We start from the raw sequence: 25,038 nt of genomic DNA, 5'->3' as shown, positions 1-25,038 counted from the left end.
GCATCTTTTCTTACTACATATCTTAGAAGCCTTGTGATCGTCTAGAATTTGTCTCTAGCTGTCTTTGCTTTTGCTTCACGTTGTATATTTACTTCTTACTGTTTTCTTAAGACGTTTGTCTTACCAGGAACAACAATGCAACAGTTCGTTTTTATACGCCCACATGGAAATGTGGTCGTATATTGCCGTCGCCCCCGTCCGTCGGTCGTCCACAATTTTTTGTGAACACTTTACAGACTACATTTATCATCTGATTGTTTTGAAATTGATATATGTTGTTTGCATTAGTAAGATAAAAAAGCCTATTTAATTTCAATAACTTCCGTTAATTTCTTCTGGAGTTATGGCCCTTGTTTCACTTTGTTGTACCTTGTGAACGCTCTAACAACAAAAGTTATCAACCGATCTGTATGAAATTTATATGCATCATTTAAATTAGTAAAACAAAGAAACATATTGAATTTCGGCAATTCCCGTTAATTACATCTAGAGTTATGGCCCTTGTTTCACTTTGTTGAATCTTGTGAACGCTCTAATGACAACAGTTATCATCCGATCTGTTCGTAATTGATATGCATCATTTAAATTAGTGAAATGAAGAAGCCTATTGAATTTCAGCAATTTTCGTTAATTTCTTCTGCAGTTATGGCCCTTGTTTCACTTTGTTGCACCTTGTGAATGCTCTAACGACAAAAGTTATCAACCGATCTGTATGAAATTTATATGCATCATTTAAATTAGTAAAACAAAGAAGCCTATTGAATTTCAGCAATTTCCGTTAATTACATCTAGAGTTATGGCCCTTGTTTCACTTTGTTGAATCTTGTGAACACTCTAATGACAACAGTTATCATCCGATCTGTTTGAAATTGATATCCATCATTTAAATTAGTGAAACGAAGAAGCCTATTGAATTTCAGCACTTTCCGTTAATTAAGCCGTGAGTTATGGCCCTTGTTTCACTTTGTTGTACCATGTAAATGCTCTAACGACAAAAGTTATTATCCCATCTGTATGAAATTTGTATGTATCGTTTAAATTAGTGAAACGAACAAGCCTATTGAGTTTCAGCAAATTTCTCTTAATTACATCTATAGTTATGGCCCTTGTTTAACTTTGTTGAATCTTGTGAACGCTTGAATGACAAAAGTTATCTCCTAATGTGTATGAAATTCATATGCATCATTTAAATTAGTGAAATGAAGAAGCCTATTAAATGTCAGCAATTTCCGTCAATTACGTCTAGAGTTATGTCCTTTGATTTACTTTGCTGAACTTTGTGAACGTTCGAACGACAAAAGTTATCATCCGATCTGTATGAAACTTATATGCATTATTTAAATTAGTAAAACGGAAAAGCCTGTCGAATTTCAACAATTTCTGTAGATGGAGGCAGACCACCATTAAATTTCACCATCTCGGTACCCACGAATTGTAGTTCGTCTATTTATAGCAATTCTCTCTCTTTTCTCTATTATCCCCTTTTGCATTTAAATTAGTGAAATGAAGAAGCCTATTAAATGTCAGCAATTTCAGTCAATTACGTCTAGAGTTATGTCCCTTGATTTACTCCGCATGATCTTTGTGAACGACAAAAGTTATCATCCGATCTGTATGAAACTTATATGCATTATTTGAATTAGTAAAATGGAAAAGCCTGTCAAATTTCAACAATTTCTGTAGATGGTGGCACACAACCATTAAATTTCACCATCTCGGTACCCACGAATTGTAATTTGTCTATTTATGGGGGGTTGGATGGCTAAATGGTTAGCGTGAGTCGACTGGCGTGGTTTCGAATCCCCGGTTGTACGTGGCAAGGAGTAGGGTCGCCTGTCCAACCTCGTGGGTTTTCTCCGGGTTCTCCGGTTTCCTCCCACTGCTAAAGACCTCTACATGCAAGCGAATTATGTAAATAAAATTAAACCATATGTTAGTTCCGAAATGACCTAGTTTGTGTCAAGTGGACGTTAAACCCCATTTCTCTCTCTGTCTCTCTCTCGTCTATTTATAGCAATTCTCTCTCTCTCTCTCTATTCTCCCCTTTTGCATGTCCATTTTTGTTGATTTTTTGGTCTAGAATGGACGAAGAGGGTTTGAATTAACATTTTCTGCCAGGTTTTGGTAAATATTCATGATTTTGAGGCAGAACGATAACAGGGTTAACAGGTTGGCTACGGCGATATGTACGGCAACTAGTTACATGTTTTTAGTATGCTTCTTCAAGTTTGTGTACCTCAAAAATTTGGTGGTCAACCTCATAGAAATTTTAGTGCAAAGACATGATCATTTGTTCCTCTGTCTGTAGTGAAAAGTTGGAGGTGGGCAAAGAGGCCAGAATTAACATTGAAGTCAATGGGGAAATTAATGGTGGTCTGCCTCCTGTATGGAAATGTGATATATGGCATTTTGATAGTGAAATGGTAAAATTTCAAAAATATTTGACAAATTTGGGAGAGGAAATTTTGATTTTAGTCAGAATTTTGTGATTTTCAGTGTTTATTTACTTTTCAAAATTAGTGGAAAATATTTTAATGTATGATTTTTACTTTTTCTGCATCATAAAGGTTAGACGGGAAGAAAGTATCATAATTTCACTCAATTTTGCCTAAAAATCATGATAAATTGTCTGAAATTCTTCAGATTACCCCCAATATTGCTGTCAAAATTTTAATTATTCATCTGTTGTAAAATGAACCAAAATGTCTTGCATGTCTTTATTTTCATTGTTAAATAACTTGGAAAGGAAATGAAATGAAATGAAATGGGGTTTAACGTCCTACTGTTTTGCTCCGAACTGGGCTAATGAAGACGGGCATATGCCATACAGTGTGCTATGAGGGAAATTTTGCCTGGACAGCGGCACTATGGCCTACTCTTATATCGAATTCCAACTGTCAAGGGATCTTTTATGTGCATGTCAATGTGTACACAGGACCTCGGTTTTTCGTCCCATCCGAACGACTAGACAACTGTCCTTGTCAGGCCCTCCGTCCTGCATCACTGACAAGGGGGAACCACGCCGGAAAATCTGGATGAACTTTCTCGGCCAATGCAGGGATTGAACAACCGACCTCCAGGCTAGCAAGCCAGCGCCTTACCCACTTAGCCACCGTGATCCCCCAACTTGGAAAAGGATCCATGTGTTTGTCAGATATTGAAAAAGTATTCATGTGTTGGTCAAAAATTTAAAAATTAAGAAATTTAGTCCAATTATGTTCTGCTTAGGATTGTTAGAATTTTCAAAACATGAGTGAACTGCATTTTGCTGCTGTTTTCCTCTGGCTTAACACAATTTTAATCTTTCAAAACTTGAAATTGTTGCATTTCCCTTCTCGAGAAAGTAAAATCTATGTGTTTGCAGTGAAATTTCTCTGTCTTCATTTCATTTAGACTGGCTCACCCTCCCCACCCCACCCCTTTTCTTGAACATGATATTTGGATATTCAATTGAACATTTTTGACTCCAAATTAGCAGTAATTGGATTTTGTGCTTGAATTGTAACCGAGCATTTTATTTGACACAAACAAATAGTTACATATAAGAGTTCAAGGATTTCTAGGACTTTTTGTTTATGGCCAAACATGTAATTTATGACATTTCTTCCAAATGAGTCCACACCCCAAAATGGATATGTTGTAGATGTGTTTTTTGCAGCTTAATGTTTTACATTTTGGATGTAAATCTATTATTTGTGGTGATCTTTTAAAATGTGGCACTTTGACTTACAGGGCGATAAAATATTAATTAATAGCCTTTTCATACCCCTTTTATGTTATAAATTATGTCAGAACTCCCTTTTTCCATCTCATTTTGTCAGGACATTGATGTAAAGATTAAAACAACTTGCTTCCACATAATATTTACACTATTTAATTTCAAGGATACCTCTGATTGTTAAAGTATTTTAAAAACTGAAATATTCCCATGGGTTCCACGTCGGCCGTATATGCCGGTCGAGACCTACGGCTATGGAAAATGACCTTTCCTAAATCTGACCTAACGGTCATTTTGCACGCCGGAAAGAGGGTCTTTTTTTAAAAAAAAAAAAAATTCAAACATGACTACGATCGACCTTCACTGTGTAACTATACAAGAATGCACGTCGTCTAGAAGCCAATCTCGTGATTGGTGTTATAGAGTTGTATATATAGTCGTCAACAGATTATACTGAGTGTTGTGTTGATAATTAATGATGAGTATCTGGTAGTAGAACAATAAATGTTAATTGATAAGTGGGAATCTAATCAACGGCGTGAAGCGGCCCATTGTTAATCATTCACGTATTGACCACGTGTCATAAGAATTTTCAACAACAAAGCCGTTTACCGCTATTACGGTCAGGCACAATGTAAACAAGGTTATTATGATCTTCGAAAAAGGGCAATTGCTATGAAGTATTGCTCTTCGAATCCAACCAACTGTCATATCAAATAAAAACAGCATAGAAATTACGTAAATCCTCAACAACGTACGTGTTGGAAGAAAAATGCATTTAAAAATAAAATATTTATAGCGGTATTACGGCCTTGTGGAAATTGTTGAAATAAAATCTAGAAATTAGTTAACTTGCTTACCGAACAATTAAGAAAAATACGTATTCCAGTTCTATTGTGCAGCAATATTGATGATTCCACGTGTCGAAGAAATGTCGTGTATATACGGTTACTCTTATACACGACCATATTCTAGGGGGCGCTAGTGTCGCTAGCCGTGAAGTTAGTTATCCGTTAGTCATTTAGTTATACATTATTAGGATTTAAGTCACAATTCTGCAGCCTGTACTTCCGTAAGAGATGGTCTAAAACCAAAAAAATGTGAGATGTATGCCATGGATAATTATATATTTATCTTCATTTCAAAGTTATTGTATTACAACTCAAAATTATCCAGGTCAGTGTGTTTTCTATAGAGCACGTGTTAATTACGTGTGAGCTACTGAAGTGTTTTTTCTCCGGCCGATTCAACTATTTCGTTATTTAAGTAGCCAAAACGGAATATTTAATTATTAAATAATTATCATGAGCCTTACTAATATAATATATTTTTTTTTGTGCACCCCATGGTGACAAAGTAGTATAGACACATGAATTCACAATACCCTACCATAAATAAAAAACATGAAATATAAATTTACTTTGAAAAGTTTTCGTGCGTTATCAAAAATGACCGGCAGTGAAAATTTTGAAGTGGAAGCCCTGCTTTGCGACCCTTTTATTAGAGTGGCTGGTTGTCACCTAAATACAGCATTTATTTTACATTTATCAATCCATATTTTAATAAATAATTCATACTTCTTATAACTAACTGTGTTTATATGTATGTATATAAGCCAGGGATACAAGAACATTGCTTTTAGCCATATTCCATCAACAGTATTACTTATGTGGATACAAGTGGGATTTGTTACCACACCAACATTTTTTAGGGGGTGGGCTTACAGGTTTCACTATAGTTCCTTACAGTTATTACTTATGTGGACACAAGTGGGATTTGTTACCACACCAACATTTTTTAGGGGGTGGGCTTACAGGTTTCACTATAGTTCCTTACAGTTACCTTCAATGCAACAAATTTGCAGCTTGTCTTCCTGTATACCGGCCAAGGTTTCTAGAAATAAATGCCTTTCATATATAGGGAAATATTAGCATTTTGAGGCATACAAAGTGTCAAAAATTGACCATTTTGTAGAAAAAGGTAAAAGAAAGTCAGTTTTTGAAAAATATTCCAATATTTTGAATATTTTTGATGTGACTTGTTTGAAACTCTTTAAATCTTTTCGCAGAACTCACATTTTGACAAAATTAAGAAAGAATCTTCAATTCTATTTTTTTGGGATTCTGTTTTATAATAATGTTGCAAAAATAAATGTGAAGCTATAAAGAAAAGAATTTTGATGATATATGAACTTATAAAACCATATAGGTGGCAGACCACCATTAAATTTCACCATCATTGTAGTTCGTCTATTTATAGCAATTCTCTCTCTCTCTCTTTTTTCTTCCCTTTTCTTCCCTTTTGCATGCCCATTTTTGGTGATTTTTTGGTCTAGAATGGATGAAGAGGGTTTGAATTAACATTTTCTGCCAGGTTTTGATAAATATTCATGATTTTGAGGCGGAAGGATAACAGGGTTATCAGGTTGGCTACGGCGATATGTACGGCAACTAGTTACATATTTTTAGTATGCTTCTTCAAGTTTGTGTATCTCAAAATTTTGGTGGTCAACCTCATACAAACTTTAGTGCAAAGACATGACCATTTGTTCCTCTGTCTGTAGTGAAAAGCATTCAGCCCAACGAAAATTTGGAGGTGGGCAAAGAGGCCAGAATTAACATTGAAGTGAATGGGGAAATTAATGGTGGTCTGCCCCCAGATTACTTCCAGAGTTACGGCCTATGTTTTAGTTTTTAGAACCTTGTGAACCCTCAAACGACGAAAATTATAATGTCATCTGTATGGAATTGTCTATTAAATTCCCCTAATTACCCTTGTCGACTGCTCGGACAATTTAGCTGCTGTGGGCGTATGTTTCGTTGCCTGGCAACCTATCTTTACAATTTATATATCATTAGTTGCTTACATATGGTACCATGCATAATAGAATAAAGTCATTCTCTCAAACCTCATTCAGCCAGAGTTTGCTGATAGAACCTGCTACATCTTTTCTCTTCCAGAATCTAGCTGTTGTCTAGAAACTCAGATGGTAAACTCTCCAGAATCTAATGAAAATCTGTTTTAAAAGTTTTCTATGATTTCTTTTGTAGTAAATTATTTTAGTAAATTTCCAAGCACGTGTAATCTTGTGGTATTTTATTGACACATAATTTGGCTCTATAACTCTTTTTATGTGTCAACCTGTCACTTTTTCATTAAGTTGATTTAAGTACAATTCTACATATGTGAATTTAATAACTTGCCAAAGATATTAATTAATGAAATATACTGCCACCATTAATTTCAAGAGCAAAAATTCTAGCAATATTATTACACAGTCCACTGGGCATTTCATTTTCTGGCAACCCTCACTTTGTGTTTTTTCAGATACTATTTCGGCATGTTGCAGTTATTGTGACTTAGATTATTACCAGATTATGGCAATGCAACAACAATATAGAGACCCCCCACCATATCCGGGCCACTCGAAACAACCACTGTATCAACCAGGTTAGTAAAAACAAGCCAAATGTTATGATGTCTTCCATATAGTTTTGATATTTATACGCCCTCCATCCATCGTCCACAATTTCTTGTGAACGCTCTAACGCCAAAAGTTATGATCCAATTGTTTTAAAATTGATATATGTTGTTTACATTAGTGAGATGAAGAAGCCTATTTAATTTCAATAATTTCCATTTATAATGTCTAAAGTTATGGCTAAGGTTGCAACGATATCAAATTCTGATATCGCCATTAATCATGATAACTGCTTTTGGAATTATCGCGATAAATAAAAGTCTACGATTATCAATTTTATCACGATAATTCTCTTTATCATGATATAACATAGTCGACAGCATGCCACATTTTTCTCACCACCAACATCGTTTGGCTTTATCCCAAAATAATTCCACACAACAGACGATGTGTTTGCCTTTGCCGACAAATCAACGACATCAACTTGATCAAGATCATTATAAGCAGTCACTTGTTGTAGGCCTATTTGTATAATAGCATCGGTAGGTGTTTTTTGGACGTTCGACATTTTAATCATTAATTACAGTTTAAATTCTATTCTGTAGCAGCCGACGCACTGTGACCGAGTAAAAGACGAGAAATGGAAAAACCACCGACTCGATTGACCAGTCTTGAATATGGTATAACCGCTGTGTTAGTGTATGTTTTTCAACAATAAAAAATATACAAATTTATTAGTTTGTAAATATCTCATTAATTAAAGTTTAGTCGTATGGTTTTAAATATATGTTCTAATTACTTCTAAAATATTAAAAACCACCCAAAGTATGTTTTAAAAAATCATATCGATGAACCTGAGTGCGGATTCATAACTTGAAAAAAGCGGCTGGATGACTAAGTCGAGTTACTTGGTTGCTTTGTTTTGGCGGGTTAAACAACCAGACGTACAGTACTAACTTAACATTGAAATAAACATAATATTTTCAGTCTTGTTAACCGGGGATTCGCCGCACCGTTGCTACGGTACACCGATGTCGCGTGCGGCTTTGTTTACAAAATGTGTTTAGGGAACTTCCTCTCACCGATTTTTATTGTATAATTTTACAAGTAGTAATTAAACTATTATTTCGAATTCGATCCGGCCCCCGCACCGGTGAAAATGAACTTTGGATTTATTGCACCGACCTCCGCCCAAAAAAATCCTAAAATACCGGGGATTGCGATTATTCAACTTTGGCCGATACGATATCACTTGAAAAAAAATAATCGCGATAATGCGGCATCCCCGGGGTATCGCTGCAACCTTAGTTATGGCCCTTGTTTCACTTTGTTGAACCTTGTGAACGCTCTAATGCCAAAAGTTAACATCCAATCTTTGTGAAATTTATATGCAATATTTAAATTAGGGAAATGAAGAAGCCTATTGAATTTCTGCAATTTTCGTTTATTACTTCTAGAGTTATAGCCCTTGTTTCACTTTGTTTAACCATGTGAACGCTATAACCCCAAAAGTTATCATCCTATCTTTCTGAAATTTATATGCATTATTTAAATTAGTGAAACGATGAAGCCTATTTAATTTCAATAATTTCCGTTTATAACATCTTGAGTTATGGCCCTTGTTTCACTTTGTTGAACCTTGTGAACGCTCTAATGCCAAAAGTTAACATCTGATCATTGTGAAATTTATATGCAATATTATATTTAAATTGGGGAAACGAAGAAGCCTGTTGAATTTCAGCAATTTCTGTTTATTACTTTTAGAGTTATGGTCCTTGTTTGACTTTGTTTAACCTTGTGAATGCTCTAACCCCAAAAATTATCATCCTATCTTTCTGAAATTTATTTGCATTATTTAAATTAGTGAAACACTGAAGCCTATTGAATTTCAGCAATTTCTGTGTATTATGTCTAGAGTTATGGCCCTTGTTTCACTTTATTGAACCTTGTGAACGCTCTAACACCAAAAGTTATCATCCGATCTTTCTGTAATTTATATGCATTATTTAAATAAGTGAAACGAAGAAGCTTATTGAATTTCAGCAATTTCTGTTTATTACGTCTAGAATTATGGCCCTTGTTTCACATGTAGCTATCTTCCATGTATCACAGCGCAACTACTCTGCCCCCCTTAATCGCAAAATCATGACTATTTTCCAGAAGTCTGGCTGAAAATTTCAATTCAAACCCTAAATGAAGAAAGAGAGAAGGCTACAAATAACTTTTGGTGAATTGTAATATTTATAAATCCTCCGTAGTTAATTCTATCTTTTATTCTGTTTTATTAGGAGGACGTCAAAGTTTTTCTGGAAGTGAAACAAGTACGGATGTATCTGTGTCTTCGATGGAAAATCTTGCAACATCCATTCGACAAGAACCACAAGGTGAAGAAAACCAATCACAGAATCTCTACAATCATTTGGATTTAAGTAATAGTGATGGTGGTTATAGTATTTTGGCTCGGCTTGGTATGCCAACATCATGTGTTTCTGATACTAAGCTTACCAGTGTACCTGCATATTTTGTTCCGGGACCGCCTGGTAGTCAAGTGTACACAACTCAAAGTGAACAATCTACTGCTTACACAAATAGTCCAGGAGGACAATTATCTTATTGGCAAACAGGACAAAAAACTATGACAACGCCACCATTACGATCTGATTGTAGTCGTGTGCCGATCTCAACCTACCATGGATCAGGACCTTACGTGAATTCTCAGTGGGCCCACAATCCAATGGATATTTCACACAATCAACAAATGATGTCATATTTGGCCAACTTGCCTCCTCCACCAGAATATCCTGGACCTAAATTATCTGATCCTCCAGTGAAAAAGGAAATGTGCCATGCCTTTGAATTGATTGACACTACAAATAAAGCTGAATTAAGTCGGTCACAACCTGATTTGTCTCGTTTACCAGAATCTCTGATAAAAACTCCTTTGTCTAACCCTGATCTGAAAATATACGCATCTTCAAGGTACCGTAATGCTTTTAATTAAAATGACAAGAACTCTTTCATTTGATTTTGTATAGATGTTGATTTATTTTGTGGATGACAATCTAACCAATTTTCTGTTCCACTATCAACACATTAAGCTCAATTCAATTCAATTCAATTCTTTAATTCTTTAAGTCTACTGACTCATCAGATAACATATATACACAAACACGATATATACAAGGCAAGTAAATACAAACATTATATACTATTCAAAAAAAGTAGGGGATATTTGATTTTTAAGTGTTATTAAAGTCACCTAATGAAACTGACGAAGAAACAAATGACAAAATGAAATGAAGTTCACATTCATCGATTTATTCCAAATGATCGTTAGACTAAGTAAGGCACAGACTGACCATTATAAGGGTAAAATGATACCCGGGGTCAAACAGCAAAGTTACCACAGCATCACAACCAAGTCAGTAACGGGTAAATCATCCTCTGTTTGCCAAACAAGCATTGATCCGACGTGGCATACTCCTAATGAGACGTCTAAGGTCATTTTGGTCCAGATTGTCCCATTCCTGTTGCAACGCAGCAGCAAGTTCTTGGACATTGGCAGGATGTTGTTGACGTTGACGTAACCTCTGTCCAAGCATGTCCCAGACATGCTCGATGGGGGAGAGGTCGGGACTCAGTGCTGGCCAAGGTAATGTGGTGATGTTCTGTTGTTGGAGGTAACCTGTAACGATCCTGGCCCTGTGACATCTTGCGTTGTCATCCTGGAAGATGAAACGGCGGCCATGACGTCGTGCGAACGGCACAACATGGACTGCCAAGATGTTGTCCAGGTAGTACTGGCCTGTAACACGCCCTGCAACAACATGTAAAGCCGTTCTTCCAGCAACAGTGATGCCTCCCCACACCATAACAGAACCACCCCCAAATCGATCATGTCTGATGACGTTAACGTCTTGGAAGCGTCTCACTCTCACACCAGTGTCTGTTTGAAGACGAGCGCTGATCTGATTTGCTGTGATGACACGATTTCTCAAGGCCAAGGTACGGATAAATCGATCCTGGGCTTGAGTTGTCGCCCTTGGTCGACCTGAGCGTGGTCTGTCCTGTACAGATTGTGTATCACGGTATCTGGACCATAGCCTGCTTATGACAGACTGAGAAACATTCATCGTCCGCGCCACAACCGCCTGTGTTGTGCCGATCTGTAGCATGCCAAGGGCACGTAACCTTTCATTTTGGGTAAGCCGACGCATATCAAAATTTGTTTTCTGGTCACTAAAACAATTAAACTGATGTTTCCACCCTGGAATTCAATGCCACAATGACTGTAACATTCAAAGTCAGAGTCGTGCAAATCTTGGGTTGGACCCCCATGATGATCCCAAGCATCACCTGCATTCCATGCGGTAGCTATTGGTGCGTTTGGGCGTCACATGTAACTGGAAATGTTTCTTCTGTTAGATTCTATAGTGACTTTTTTCGTAGTCATTTGCATATTTTAGTATTATGCCCCCAAAATCAAATATCCCCTACTTTTTTTGAATAGTATAATTACATATACACAAACACAATATACACATGACCATTAAATACAAACAGACAAAAAGTATGGGGATGGGGTGTAAATAAATTGTATTAAATTGCTAGCCTAAATTTAAACATGACGGAAAAATGCAGTAAATATTATAAGCTTCATAAAATCATCCAAACTTCTAAAATGACTTTAAAAGGGGGGAAATAAGCTAGATTATTACAATAAAAAAAATAACAAAATAAACAGTCAAATCAAAGGGTGGGGGGGGTACATTTAAGTTAGGTCAGGTAATGTGGCAAGTTTAATTATTAATTAATAGAGTGGTTCTTTTCTTATCTGCAGAAATGAGAAATTTGCGCAGGTTCCGTATTTCGGATGTTGAAGTTGTACTTAATAACTGAATTAATTTAAATATACAGTGCACTCTGTCACATCCGACCTCTGATCACTCCGGCACTCTGTTACATCCGACACCATTTTCATGTCCTGATTTATTTCCTTATCTCTGGGTAATTTGACCTCTGTACGTTCCGGATTACGACATCAATCAGCCGTCCCGTCATACGATTTCCATTGAATCGACACCGTATAATCCGGCCTTCAATCGATGGGTGTGAAGCAAACACTTACCGATCAATTATCCGTGAGATTAAAACTGGATGGGTGTGAAGCCACAAAAGATTAACAAGCAATCACCAATCAATTATCTGTGAGATTAAAACTCGCTACCCTGTGTCTTTGTTGATTACTTTGATAATTTTAATCTCTTGTACGACAATTTCGAGTAAAAATATGCAGACATTCCAAAATTGTGCATTTTTGCCCTGTACATCTGCGTGAAGAGCCTCTCAAAATACTCAATATAGAAGCATGTCGTTTTGTGAACAACCCTATTTTAAGTGTCCTTATTTCATTATGCCTACTGTATTTAGTCTAATGACGACTGGAGGTTAACGGCATGTCTGTGGTTGACAGCACAGTCATTTCAATCTTTCACTTCGACAGGACGTAAAGAGAAAACTATCGCTATGAAAGCCAACATTTGATTGGCTGAATGTAAACAGTATATCTTGTTCTTGCCAATCCCAAGTCTTGTATGAAATGCACTTTATTGCTTCCAATAGGATAGCTACGTAGGCTTACTGCCATGAACTTATGAATGAAATAAGAGGAAATATAAAAAACTACGGAGACTACGTACAGTAGAGGTGTGTAAATGCCGGGTGAAGCACATAAATTGTACAAACTACGACATAGAATAATCTAATTATTCTCACGTCGGGGAAATTTTCTGCATGTAAATTACGCAGTATCCGTCAATATTTGCATTTATTTTGAAAAAAATGCGTGAAATATGCGGATTTTTGCGTGTGTGCGACCTCTGTCCACAAATTTTCCCCTGAATTCACAGTCGTAAAAATATTCCTAGCACCTGTTGGAAACATTTGTTGCGCATGCCGATTGAACCTGAATAACCTATAAGTTTTGTCACCCTACGGATCTCTTCGAATCTTTTGATGACGACCAGGGCATGCTCGAGTCACAGTCTGGAACGTCCCGAATTGACAGAATTGCAATCGAGTGACGCGGAATTCAGTCCTGTCACAGTTCTGTCAGTCCCGACGACGGAGGTGGTGTGAGTAGAATTGTGACGTAATTAAACACGACGAACAGGTTTCGGCTGCATGGTTGGATTAGATATTTATATATCCAGTCGACGCATGCGTTGTGGCCCGAAGTACCCATTTTCACTCGATTGTCATTATTTTTGGGATTGACAGAATTCAATTCCGGAACGTTTAATCGAGTACGCCCAGTATCAATGAACACGTGATAGCAAAGACAAGAGTGCGATCAACTGAAGACGTCGAAGAAGATAAATTAACGACAGACTTGACCTATTCAAAATGCCTACGCATGTTAAATGAAATAAAAATTAATGTAATAAAATTTTGAATGTACAGAAAGGTTTATCATTTTTAAAGGGAATAACATTCTGGTGTATGGTGGCCCATGGTCACAATAGCGTTTTTGGGGTTATTTTTGGTATTTCATTTAAAATGATAAAAATATTAGTACAAAAAAAAAAAAAAAACTTTTTTTTTTTTTTTACAAAATAAAAAAAAATAATCTTAAAAAAAAATCTTTTTAAATGAAAAAAAAAAAAAATCTATATTTATATAAAAAAAAATAATAAAATATATTTAAAAAAAAATAAAAAATAAATAATATTAAAAAAAAAATTAAATGAAAAAAAAAAAAATTGAAAAAGAAAAGATAAAAAATAATTCCCGACGTGGCCCATCGTCGCAATAGTGTCTTGAGTATCCAGACCCAGTATACAGCTATCATTAGACTAGAGCGACCAGAAACATTTTGTGGCCCATTGTTGCAGTAGTATCTCGATTATTATGTGTGGGATCTATGAAGAACGTATAAACTCGAACGACAAGAAACGAGTCTGTAGTTATCTCACGTCAACATAATTGTAGATACTTCAATTTTGATTAACTAAGCACTAAAATAAATCTAATATTATCTATTATCCAATCAAATACTAAAATTTGAATTTTATCTTAGTAAAACAGGCCCCAGACGAAGTCCATGTAGGCTATCATGCTCTATTTTGTCTTTGAAATTGATGTTGTCCGCCATCGCACTTTCGCACCTCTTACCCGTTCCTGTGGTCGTAGCGGGGGACTAGCGATGACCTCAGGGAGAGCAGGGGTTTCACAAAAACTGAAGCTAAAATCACTAACATAGATTTTAAAATCAAAGTGAAATTTTAAATATATGTTTTTCACGAAGATCGATTGTAAAATTACTTATGCCATGATGTGAGGTAACTATAGACTGGTTTCTTGTCGCTCGAGTCTATACCATACGTTCTTCATAGATCCCACACAGGATAATCTGAACGACAGACCCACGATGTTTGACAGGTCACCCTACTCTTTGTCACGTACAACCGGGGATTCGAAATCACGCCAGTTGACTCAATGACGGGCTTTATGATATGACAGGCTTTATGATACAGCGCGCACGTGCTAACCATTGCCCCCCCCCCCCCGCTACTTAGTAGTAGTAGGCCTATACTTCGAGGATTAGTTTCAAAGTTGTTAACTACTTTTGAAATTCGACCTCAGGGAGACCAAGTGTTTTAAAAATATTACTTAAGCCTTTTGAGGGGAGAATAGGCCTTGCGCACTAGTAGGCCGAATGGTGTCATTAAAGTCAATGACTTCAAACGTCATTATGTATGTAGGCCTAGTTCTAGTTAGACTGGATAAACTAGTCTAAATGACGCTAGGCTTCTATAGTCTATTAATTATACATTTCTATTGACTTGCATATGTATAAATACATATATCCAAGTCCATAGACATCATGGGTGGAAAAATTGTGTTTCACGTGTTGATGTCTGTTTACCTTATTCCTTTCGGAAGGGGAGATAACTACAAACTCGTTTCTTGTCGCTCGAGTTATGCCACATAGGATAATCAAGACACTATAGCAACAATGGGCCACAAGGTATTTCTGGTCACTCGAGTCGAATGATAGCTGTTGTAGGCTGATTTTATACTGAGTCTGGATAATCAAGATAATAATACTTCCGGTTTTCGAAGTTACAATATTTCTGGTTTTGAGAAAACTGGGTATTCTGACACTCTGCGTAATCTGACATATTGTAACGATCTCGTTCAATGTCGGATGTGACAGAGTGCACTGTATTAGGGTTTCGTAAAAAGAATGGTTTGATAAATTGGTGACGCAATTCATTATAGCAAGGGCAGCTTAACATAAAATGAAATTCATTCAGGTTACAAAGGGTGCACTTTCTTTCACAATGTTCTATTTTATTGTATTGGCCTACATCTATAAATTATGCGTGGATATTCGGAATTTGCTTATAGTTTTAAGGAAAATAGATTTAACACTTTTTTTAAAATAGCTCTGCAGCATAAAGTTAACGGTTAAATGTTGATAAATTATACCTTTGGCGGACGATTTTAGTTTTTCCATATTTTTGGGGGGCAAAGATATCATATAACCTATTTTTTATAATTTGGAACGTACCATTGTTAACTTCTTTTAAAAGCAATATATATCCAAGACCGATTCTATCTAATTCAGTTTTAATAAATTTAATCCAACTGTCATTATTTAAAATCATAACTTCATAACAGGAGTTGAGAATAACATTATCAGTGTTACGCAGACGAATCCAATATTTAAAAATCTTACATTTTGTATCTAAAATTAAAGTTAAAAACTAAACTTTCAAAACATCACATATTGAATTTAAATCAAAGAGGTTTACATGTAGCTCCTTTGATCTATATGTGAATAATGATTTCACGACAGGGCTGTTCCTCTTCAACTTGCATGCTGTTTTTGTCAAACATTGCAAATTATTTTCATTTCAATTACTAACAATATAATTAGCGTATATACAAAAAATATAATTATTTTCATTTAAATTATTAGAAAAATGATTAGTTCCTATACATTTTAAATTTTTGACTGAATATGTGTTATAAATATTAGAAACACTGATAAAAGAATAGCCTGTGCCAAACAAAATGACAGGATTTTTGTGCCTGACAAAGTCTGAATTAGTGTCTGAAAATGTCTTGAATTTCACGCTTATACAGCGAGTTGTAATGAATAATATTTTGACTCTAATTACAGGACTGACATGACATGTGATAGAAGTAGTAAAATAACAGATATTGACCAATCAGAAATAGTTACACGAGCTACACAACTTGTAGAGATGCTATCAAAAGAAAATCGAAATTTAGTCAGTCAAATGAGTGAATATACCAGAAAGATCTCCAAATTACAAAAGGTAAGCTTACTATAGAATATATTTCAATAGTCATTTACACCATATTAGGCAATCAGATAAGATGGGAAAATAAATTAAGCTTCACCCCTATTTTTATATGCCCATATTTTCATGCAATCTGATTAAAATACAGATCTATTTTTCGTTTCGTTTTTTTATACTTTCGATGGCCTACACTACATGAAGATCTGACAAGTTATAGCGATAGGTCACGTCACGGGTCAAAAGACTTTTGACCTTATGACATCAGACATATGATTAACCAATCAGCATTGATGTTACTAGTGGATTACCCACAGTTCTGTGCAAAACACGCCTAAAGCTCGACGTAACAGACTGTTTCATTGGCTTATCCCTGACACCATTCAGAACACAAGTTAAATAACAACTCTTCTAGATCCTAGTGTAGTAAAGACAAGTAAAACGAAATTTTGAACTATGAAAACGAAACAAAATAGGATCTGTGTTTTAATCAGATTGCATTTTCAAGAGGATGTATATTGTCGTCGCCCCTGACCGTCCACAATTGTTTGTGGACACTCTACAGATCACAATTCTTATCTGATTTTGACGAAACTTGAAATATAGGTTTATTTCCAAAAGCTTTCGATATTGGCATGTATCGGACAGAAACTTCATGGATTATGGCCCCTGATTGTCCGTCTGTCGGTCCGTCCCTCCATCGTCCACTTGTGAACATTCTACAGACTACATTTATCATCTGATTGTTTTGAAATTGATGTTGTTTGCATTAGTGAGGGGGATCACGTGGCTAAGTGGGTAAGGCGCTGGCTCGCTAGCCTGGAGGTCGGGTGTTCGATCCCTGCATTGGCCGAGAAAGTTCATCTCGATTTTCCGGCGTGGTTTCCCCTTGTCAGTGATGCAGGACAGAGGGCCTGACAAGGAAGGCTGCCTAGTCGTTCGGATGGGACGAAAAACCGAGGACCCGTGTACACTTTGGTGTGCACGTAAAAGATCCCTTGGCAGTTGGAATTCGATATAAGAGTAGGCGGTAGCGCCGCTGCCCGGGCAAAATTTCCCTCATAGCACACTGTATGGCGTATGCCCGTTTTCAATTAGCCTAGGTTAGGTGCAGAAGAGTAGGACGTTAAACCCCCATTTCATTTCATTTCATTTCATTGCATTAGTGAGATAAAGAATCCTATTTAATTTCAACATCTTCCATTAATTTCTTCTGGAGTTATGGCCCTTGTTTCACTTTGTTGCATCTTGTGAACACTCTAACAACAAAAGTTATCAACCAATCTGTATGAAATTTATATGCATCATTTAAATTAGTAAAACAAGGGGTCTTTAGCAGTGGGAGAAAACGCACGAGGTTGGACAGGCGACCCTACTCCTTGCCACGTACAACCGGGGATTCGAAACCACGCCAGTTGACTCAATGACAGACTTTATGGTACAGCGCGCACGTGCTAACCATTCAGCCCCCCCCCCCCCCGGGACTATAATGACGGGGTTGAATTTGAATTTCGGGAAAATCGAAATGAACTGTGTAAAAGTATGCAAAGGTTGTGGACCCTCTAGAGGTCACAATTTTTATCTGATTCTGAGGAAAGGTAAAACATATCTTTATATCCCAAAAATGTACAAAAAATCATTTTTGTTTTCAGCTTGTTCTCTATCCATCTCTTGCAAAATGTGGGCGTATCCTGCCTGGCAGTCGCTGGTTTTAGTATTGATACAGCAGACCAATCAATATCCCATATCAATATCCCGGAACAGTTGGAAAGTAATTTTTTGCGCCTTTCGCTTGTTATCTACATTCCTGCATATATTTTCTGTATACAGTGAAGCATAACTTGGTTTAATATATGGTTGGTTCATTACAGTTAGAATTAGAGATAGAGAAAGTTCATGGAGCGTACGAATCTCTGGCTAAATCAGCACAAAAACGGGAGAAATTAGACATGGCATTAAAACAAAGATTAGAAGTTGAAATCAAGAAATTACAAACAGAAAATAAAGATTTGAAAGGTAAGTCTTGATGTCGTAATGTGTAACATGGACTTGGATACCACAAAACAAATTGTCCAAAGATATTGTGTTACCTTGAAAGACACGTACCGGTGTGACCACAGTCCACAATTCATATCTGTGATTCTGTACAGACTGTCCTAGAAAGAAAATTGATATATGTGATTCAGTATAGACTAGCCTTGAAAGAAAATTGATATGTGATTCAGTATGGACCAGTCTAGAAAGAAAATTTTTAGTTTAACCGGACAAGATGTATAACCTGGCGTATTTTAACCATGAGCCCTACACACATTTTTAAAAAAATAATAAATCAATTAATACAACAGGCTTAACTTTACAATTGAAAAATAAGTTCTTAAATAAAATTGTATTTTTTGAATTAATTAGGCTTTGATACTTGTGCCTGTTTTGGTACAACTACTTGGCTATATTTGGTAAAACTACTTGTTAATATGTTTATATTTGGTAAGACTGCTTGTTGATATGGCTATATTTGGTAAGACTGCTTGTTGATATGGCTATATTTTGGTAAGCCTGCTTGTTAATATGGCTATATTGACCTTTGACTAAGTCTAAATATTGTGCCTTTTTGTTTATATTTGACAGATCAAATAGATAAATCTATGTCTCCAACAGAAAAACATAGAGTTAAAACAGAAACTGAAATAAAGAGTAAATTATCTGAGAAAGATACAACCATCATTAAACTGTTATCTCACAGTAAGTTTCTTTTATTATGCTTACTCTTTATATCAACAGAGCCACAGTCGCTTAGGAGGTCCCGGGTTCGATCACATTATTAGCAGCAAAGTTTCCTTTTCTTCAGTGGTGCAGGACGAAAAGACTGGCAAGGAAAAAGCGTTGAGTTGTTGTGATTGGTCGAAGTCCACATGTGTACTCCTTGGCATGTGGCATGGTTTTTATACGCCCACATTTAAATGTGGTCGTATATTGTCGTCGCCCCTGTCCGTCCATCGGTCTGTCGGTCCGGCTTCCACAATTGCTTGTGGACGCTCTAGAGGCTAAAGTTAATATCCGATTGACTTTAAATTTATACACAGTGTTTAAGGTCTTGAGACGAAGAAGCCTATTGATTTTCAGCGATTTCCGATAATTACTGCCAGAGTTATGGCCCTTGAACACTTCAAAAAATCTTGTGGGCGCTCTAGAGGCCAAAGTTAATATTTGATTGACTTTATACACAGTGTTTAAGGTCTTGAGACGAAGAAGCCTATTGATTTTCAGCGATTTCCAATAATTACTACCAGAGTTATGGCCCTTGATCACTTCAAAAAATCTTGTGGACGCTCTAAAGGCCAAAGTTAATATCCAATTGACTTTAGATTTATACACAGTGTTTAAGGTCTTGAGACGAAGAAGCCTATTGATTTTCAGCAATTTTCGATAATTACTGCCAGAGTTATGGCACTTTGAAAAATCTTGTGGACGCTCTAGAGGCCAAAGTAAATATCCGATTGGCTTTAAATTCATACACAGTGTTCAAGGTCATGAGACGAAGAAGCCTATTAAGTTTCAGCGATTTCCGATAATTACTGCCAGAGTTATGGCCCTTTATCACTTCAAAAAATCTTGTGGACGCTCTACAGGCCAAAGTTAATATTTGATTGGCTTTAAATTCATACACAGTGTTCAAGGTCATGAGACGAAGAATCCTATTGATTTTCAGCAATTTCTGAAAATTACTGCCAGAGTTATGACCCTTGATCACTTTGAAAAATCTTGTGGACGCTCTAAAGGCCAAAGTTAATATCCGATTGACTTTAAATTTATGATCAGATTTGAGTGTTTTATAAATGTTCCATTACCGAAAATTAAAAATATGCGACAACTCTTGTTGACTGCCTGGACGATTTAGCTGCTGTGGGCGTATGTTTAGTTGCCTGGCAACCTATCTTTTTTTAAAGTGTACCATCCCATCTAAATTATGAAATTCCAATTCCTCTTACAAAATCCCTGTCTTAGGGAAGATTGATACATATTCTTCCAAAATATATTTTAAAAAAGATAATTTTTCGCAAAATAATTTTTTTATTGAACATTATACCTAACGTATTGAAATTTTTTGAATCGTATCACTCTAGATGAAATTATATCAAATGCAAACAATGCACATTAAAATTCATATAAATAGCAATCTCTATAGGTAGAATATACATTGAATTATGTTAAATGAATGAAGATGCTATTATTTTTGGGTCATAAGACGGTGAAGATGACCATTTTAGTAAATATAAAATGTCTCTTTTGAATTTGACAGACGCATGGCACATTTATTTTCCTTTCAGATATTAACTGTTGCTTATATATATTAATAATTTTCTTCAAAAGTTTAATGTAATAATACATTATCTAAATCTGAAGTTTCATGGGATATGATTTACAAATCAATTTTTAATTTAAAAATTAATTGCATTGCTAATGTTACATGTGGTCAGACATTCTGGCAGATTTGTAACATTAGCACTAAAGTTTGAAGAAAATTTCTATTTATAGTGTTGATGTAAGTAGTTACTGAGATTTTTTTCATGCTAAATAAAGCATAATATTAAGAATTTAAGATTAATATAATAAAATATAATCATATATTTTAATAACCTAAAATTTAAACATTTATTGGGCATGCAACTGTTGCTAACGTTACATAAGGACAGACGTGGACATTTTATAAATAACTGTATTACTTGAATTATTGTTTTTATCTAAAAATAAAAATAGTCCGCAATGAAAGGTATTAATAAATTGTATAGTATTTCTACCCTTGGGCGAGTTTTAAATTTAAAATCGGACAAAAAGTATTTTAAAAGCACGTGCTAAAGTTACGTAAGGACAGACGGTTTATTTAATCGGTCTGACAATTGACACGTTAGCACTTTTTTGCGGGGGTCAAAGTCATTTTGATCGAATGAATAAGGCGAGAATGCCGACCGCCATGTTTATGCATCGGGAATCGGAAAGCCGGTTTTCTTTTCTAAAGGCCGTAAAGAAAGTGATACATTTTGAGTAAATAATGCTGTGAAAGGCGAATTAGTGGTGCTAACGTATCAAGAGTGCTAACATTAACATTTTCGAACAGACAACTGTAAAAATGGCATAATCAATCGACTACCTGTGTCAAATTATCCGTATCCTGTGTGGAAGATCGGGACTACACTCACGCTTCGTTTGCAGCGGTTATTCAAATTCTATCACATAATATGAAGCCGAAAAGAAATATTAAAATAATGCTAACGTTTCGCTAAAACTGGACAGACATTAATTGAACAAAACCTTAGCAATATATAAGCATGGAAATTTGATTTTCCAAAACATTTTCCTGCTTTTTTTAAATGGCATATACTAAAACATAAACAGCCATTCCACAAATGGACAAATTTATTTTCATGTGACGTAAAAATACAAAGTTTACAAAACAAATGTAAGACCACTTCAATAATGTAGTGGATGGACAGAATAGTCAAATTTTCACTGGGGTTTGAACCATTCAATTTTCGGAACTTGTTATTTTTCTCATCAGTATATTTTTAAGTCTGTTTTAAAGAAGACACACTTGCCATTATAATTATACAAAAATAAATTAAAAATTTTAAAACAAATGTTATTTCAATGTATTCTAAACTCTTGATAAAAAATGATGGGAAAAATGTCTGTCTTAAATGATGTAATTCATTAAAATATTTGTAACTTTTTTTAATAAAAAAATACATCAATAAACCTGGTATTAAGTATTTTAATTGTTCAATATATGCTGATTTTGAAGATAAGAAAAATATTTAAAAACTCTTTTTCTCTTTTCTAATAAAACCATTATATACTATTCAAAAAAAGTAGGGGATATTTGATTTTTAAGTGTTATTAAAGTCACCTAATGAAACTGACGAAGAAACAAATGACAAAATGAAATGAAGTTCACATTCATCGATTTATTCCAAATGATCGTTAGACTAAGTAAGGCACAGACTGACCATTATAAGGGTAAAATGATACCCGGGGTTAAACAGCAAAGTTACCACAGCATCACAACCAAGTCAGTAACGGGTAAATCCTCCTCTGTTTGCCAAACAAGCATTGATCCGACGTGGCATACTCCTAATGAGACGTCTAAGGTCATTTTGGTCCAGATTGTCCCATTCCTATTGCAACGCAGCAGCAAGTTCTTGGGACATTGGCGGGACGTTGTTGACGTTGACGTAACCTCTGTCCAAGCATGTCCCAGACATGCTCGATGGGGGAGAGGTCGGGACTCAGTGCTGGCCAAGGTAATGTGGTGATGTTCTGTTGTTGGAGGTAACCTGTAACGATCCTGGCCCTGTGACATCTTGCGTTGTCATCCTGGAAGATGAAACGGCGGCCATGACGTCGTGCGAACGGCACAACATGGACTGCCAAGATGTTGTCCCGGTAGTACTGGCCTGTAACACGCCCTGCAACAACATGTAAAGCCGTTCTTCCAGCAACAGTGATGCCTCCCCACACCATAACAGAACCACCCCCAAATCGATCATGTCTGATGACGTTAACGTCTTGGAAGCTCTCGTTTCGACGACGCCACACCCTCCTACATCTGTCCAAAAAATCAACAGTGAACCTTGACTCATCTGAAAACATCACATTGCTCCAGCGTCGATTATCCCAGTGTTGACGATCCCTACACCAACGACGTCTTGCCTGAATGTGATGATCTCTCAAACAAGGGATCACGCGAGGACGTCGGGCGCGAAGGTGACCCCTATGCAGTCGATTCCGAATCGTCTGGCCACTCACTCTCACACCAGTGTCTGTTTGAAGACGAGCGCTGATCTGATTTGCTGTGATGACACGATTTCTCAAGGCCAAGGTACGGATAAATCGATCCTGGGCTTGAGTTGTCGCCCTTGGTCGACCTGAGCGTGGTCTGTCCTGTACAGATTGTGTATCACGGTATCTGGACCATAGCCTGCTTATGACAGACTGAGAAACATTCATCGTCCGCGCCACAACCGCCTGTGTTGTGCCGATCTGTAGCATGCCAAGGGCTCGTAACCTTTCATTTTGGGTAAGCCGACGCATATCAAAATTTGTTTTCTGGTCACTAAAACAATTAAACTGATGTTTCCACCCTGGAATTCAATGCCACAATGACTGTAACATTCAAAGTCAGAGTCGTGCAAATCTTGGGTTGGACCCCCATGATGATCCCAAGCATCACCTGCATTCCATGCGGTAGCTATTGGTGCGTTTGGGCGTCACATGTAACTGGAAATGTTTCTTCTGTTAGGTTCTATAGTGACTTTTTTCGTAGTCATTTGCATATTTTAGTATTATGCCCCCAAAATCAAATATCCCCTACTTTTTTTGAATAGTATATTTGTTAGATACCCACTGGTACACTTTATAATAAAACATGCCATGTATGTTGCTGTCCAGGCTGTTTCGGTCCATTTCATTCTAGAAAATCTATTATGTCTTATCCTTTTTTAAGATGGAAATTTACTATATTGACAAATTTAACCCTATTTTAAAGTATAAATATTCAATGTTTTTGATATTATTATAGATAAAGATTTACTTTCTACCAAAGATAAATTAGAACAACAAATAGCATCATTAAAATCATCTGTCATCGAACAAAGAGCACAAATAGATATATTAGATAATGCTTTAACAACAGTACAGGCTAATGTACATCTAGAAGATGAGGTAAGAATTTAAAATTTGACACAATTATTAATCACCCTACAAAAAGAAGTCACAATTTTTATATCTCCCTTGAAAGTTGACGTTTTACTTCATAACTGCAGTCTATTGATGAAAAATCAATTTAGCTGATAATGACTGACAGTCTTATAAAGTTGCAATGTCACGGCCAGTGTATTGATTAAAGATACATTATGGGAGATTAGATAAAGAGCTGGCAGTTCTCACTATAATAGTTAAAAATTAGATAATGTAAAGGGAATTTGCTGAAAATTTCAGTCAAATTGATCCACTGTGAACCGAGAATTTAGCAATTGAATTTTTGGCCTAGCCTCGATCATCATTACTGAAGTCGGTACAATAAAAAAAACAGTCTCGATTATCCATTTCATGATTAAATTATGAATGGAAGTTGAGCAGCAAATCGGATCCTAATCCAATAAATATCGCAGATTAGCAAGTAGCAATGAAATCGAGAGTTGATTATGGTCTGAATAAGTTAATTAATGTCTAATTGATAATTTAGATAACATTTCAGGCCTAAAGAAAGACCTGAAATAGGCAGATTTAGCTCTTGCATAATGTATGGTTAAAAGCAGAATAATTTCTTTGACTTGTTATACATTACTAAAACTCTGTATTAAAATGCTAAAAAAAGGAATAAAGATAAGAAATTAAAAGTTTTCAAATAAGATCTGTTTAAGAATATATTAAAACTTATATTCCGTTGAGCATAATTAGGTTATCTGAAAAAATGTAGGATATTTATGATGACTGACAAATTAGAATATAGACTCAGATTTTAGGACAGGTACAGTACGGAGATCCTAAAAGTTTGACTTCAAAAGAAACCA

At 35.9% G+C, this 25,038-nt stretch overlaps 2 protein-coding genes across 6 annotated transcripts in view; one reads left to right on the top strand and one right to left on the bottom strand.

Moving 5' to 3' along the window:
* Nucleotides 1-25,038, top strand: part of LOC126832717 (angiomotin) — a 147,446-nt gene that overhangs the window by 69,419 nt on the left and 52,989 nt on the right. For 4 of the 5 annotated variants that reach the window (XR_008787453.1, XR_008787452.1, XM_050532374.2 and 1 more), the window contains exons 2-7: nt 7,046-7,168; nt 9,428-10,118; nt 16,330-16,489; nt 18,343-18,487; nt 19,097-19,210; nt 24,045-24,187. Coding sequence is in view for 3 of the 5 variants with exons in the window: in XM_050532374.2 (XP_050388331.1) it covers nt 7,096-7,168; nt 9,428-10,118; nt 16,330-16,489; nt 18,343-18,487; nt 19,097-19,210; nt 24,045-24,187 (1,326 nt within the window). In the remaining 2 variants the exon portion in view is untranslated. Of the gene's footprint in view, nt 1-7,045; nt 7,169-9,427; nt 10,119-16,329; nt 16,490-18,342; nt 18,681-19,096; nt 19,211-24,044; nt 24,188-25,038 lie in introns of those variants that run through there. The other variant, XM_050532388.2, reaches the window with a different exon arrangement.
* Nucleotides 18,049-25,038, bottom strand: part of LOC126807896 (uncharacterized) — a 56,766-nt gene continuing 49,776 nt past the window's right edge. The window contains exon 2 of the transcript XR_007674206.2: nt 18,049-18,627. The gene's annotated coding sequence lies outside the window, so the exon portion shown is untranslated. The remainder of the gene's footprint in view (nt 18,628-25,038) is intronic.

This window comes from Patella vulgata, chromosome 1 (genome assembly GCF_932274485.2).
Source record: "Patella vulgata chromosome 1, xgPatVulg1.2, whole genome shotgun sequence".
NCBI classification, from domain to species: Eukaryota; Metazoa; Mollusca; class Gastropoda; family Patellidae; genus Patella; species Patella vulgata.
The sequence above is the reverse complement of the archived record's forward strand: the minus strand, read 5'-3'. Positions and strand labels throughout refer to the sequence as shown.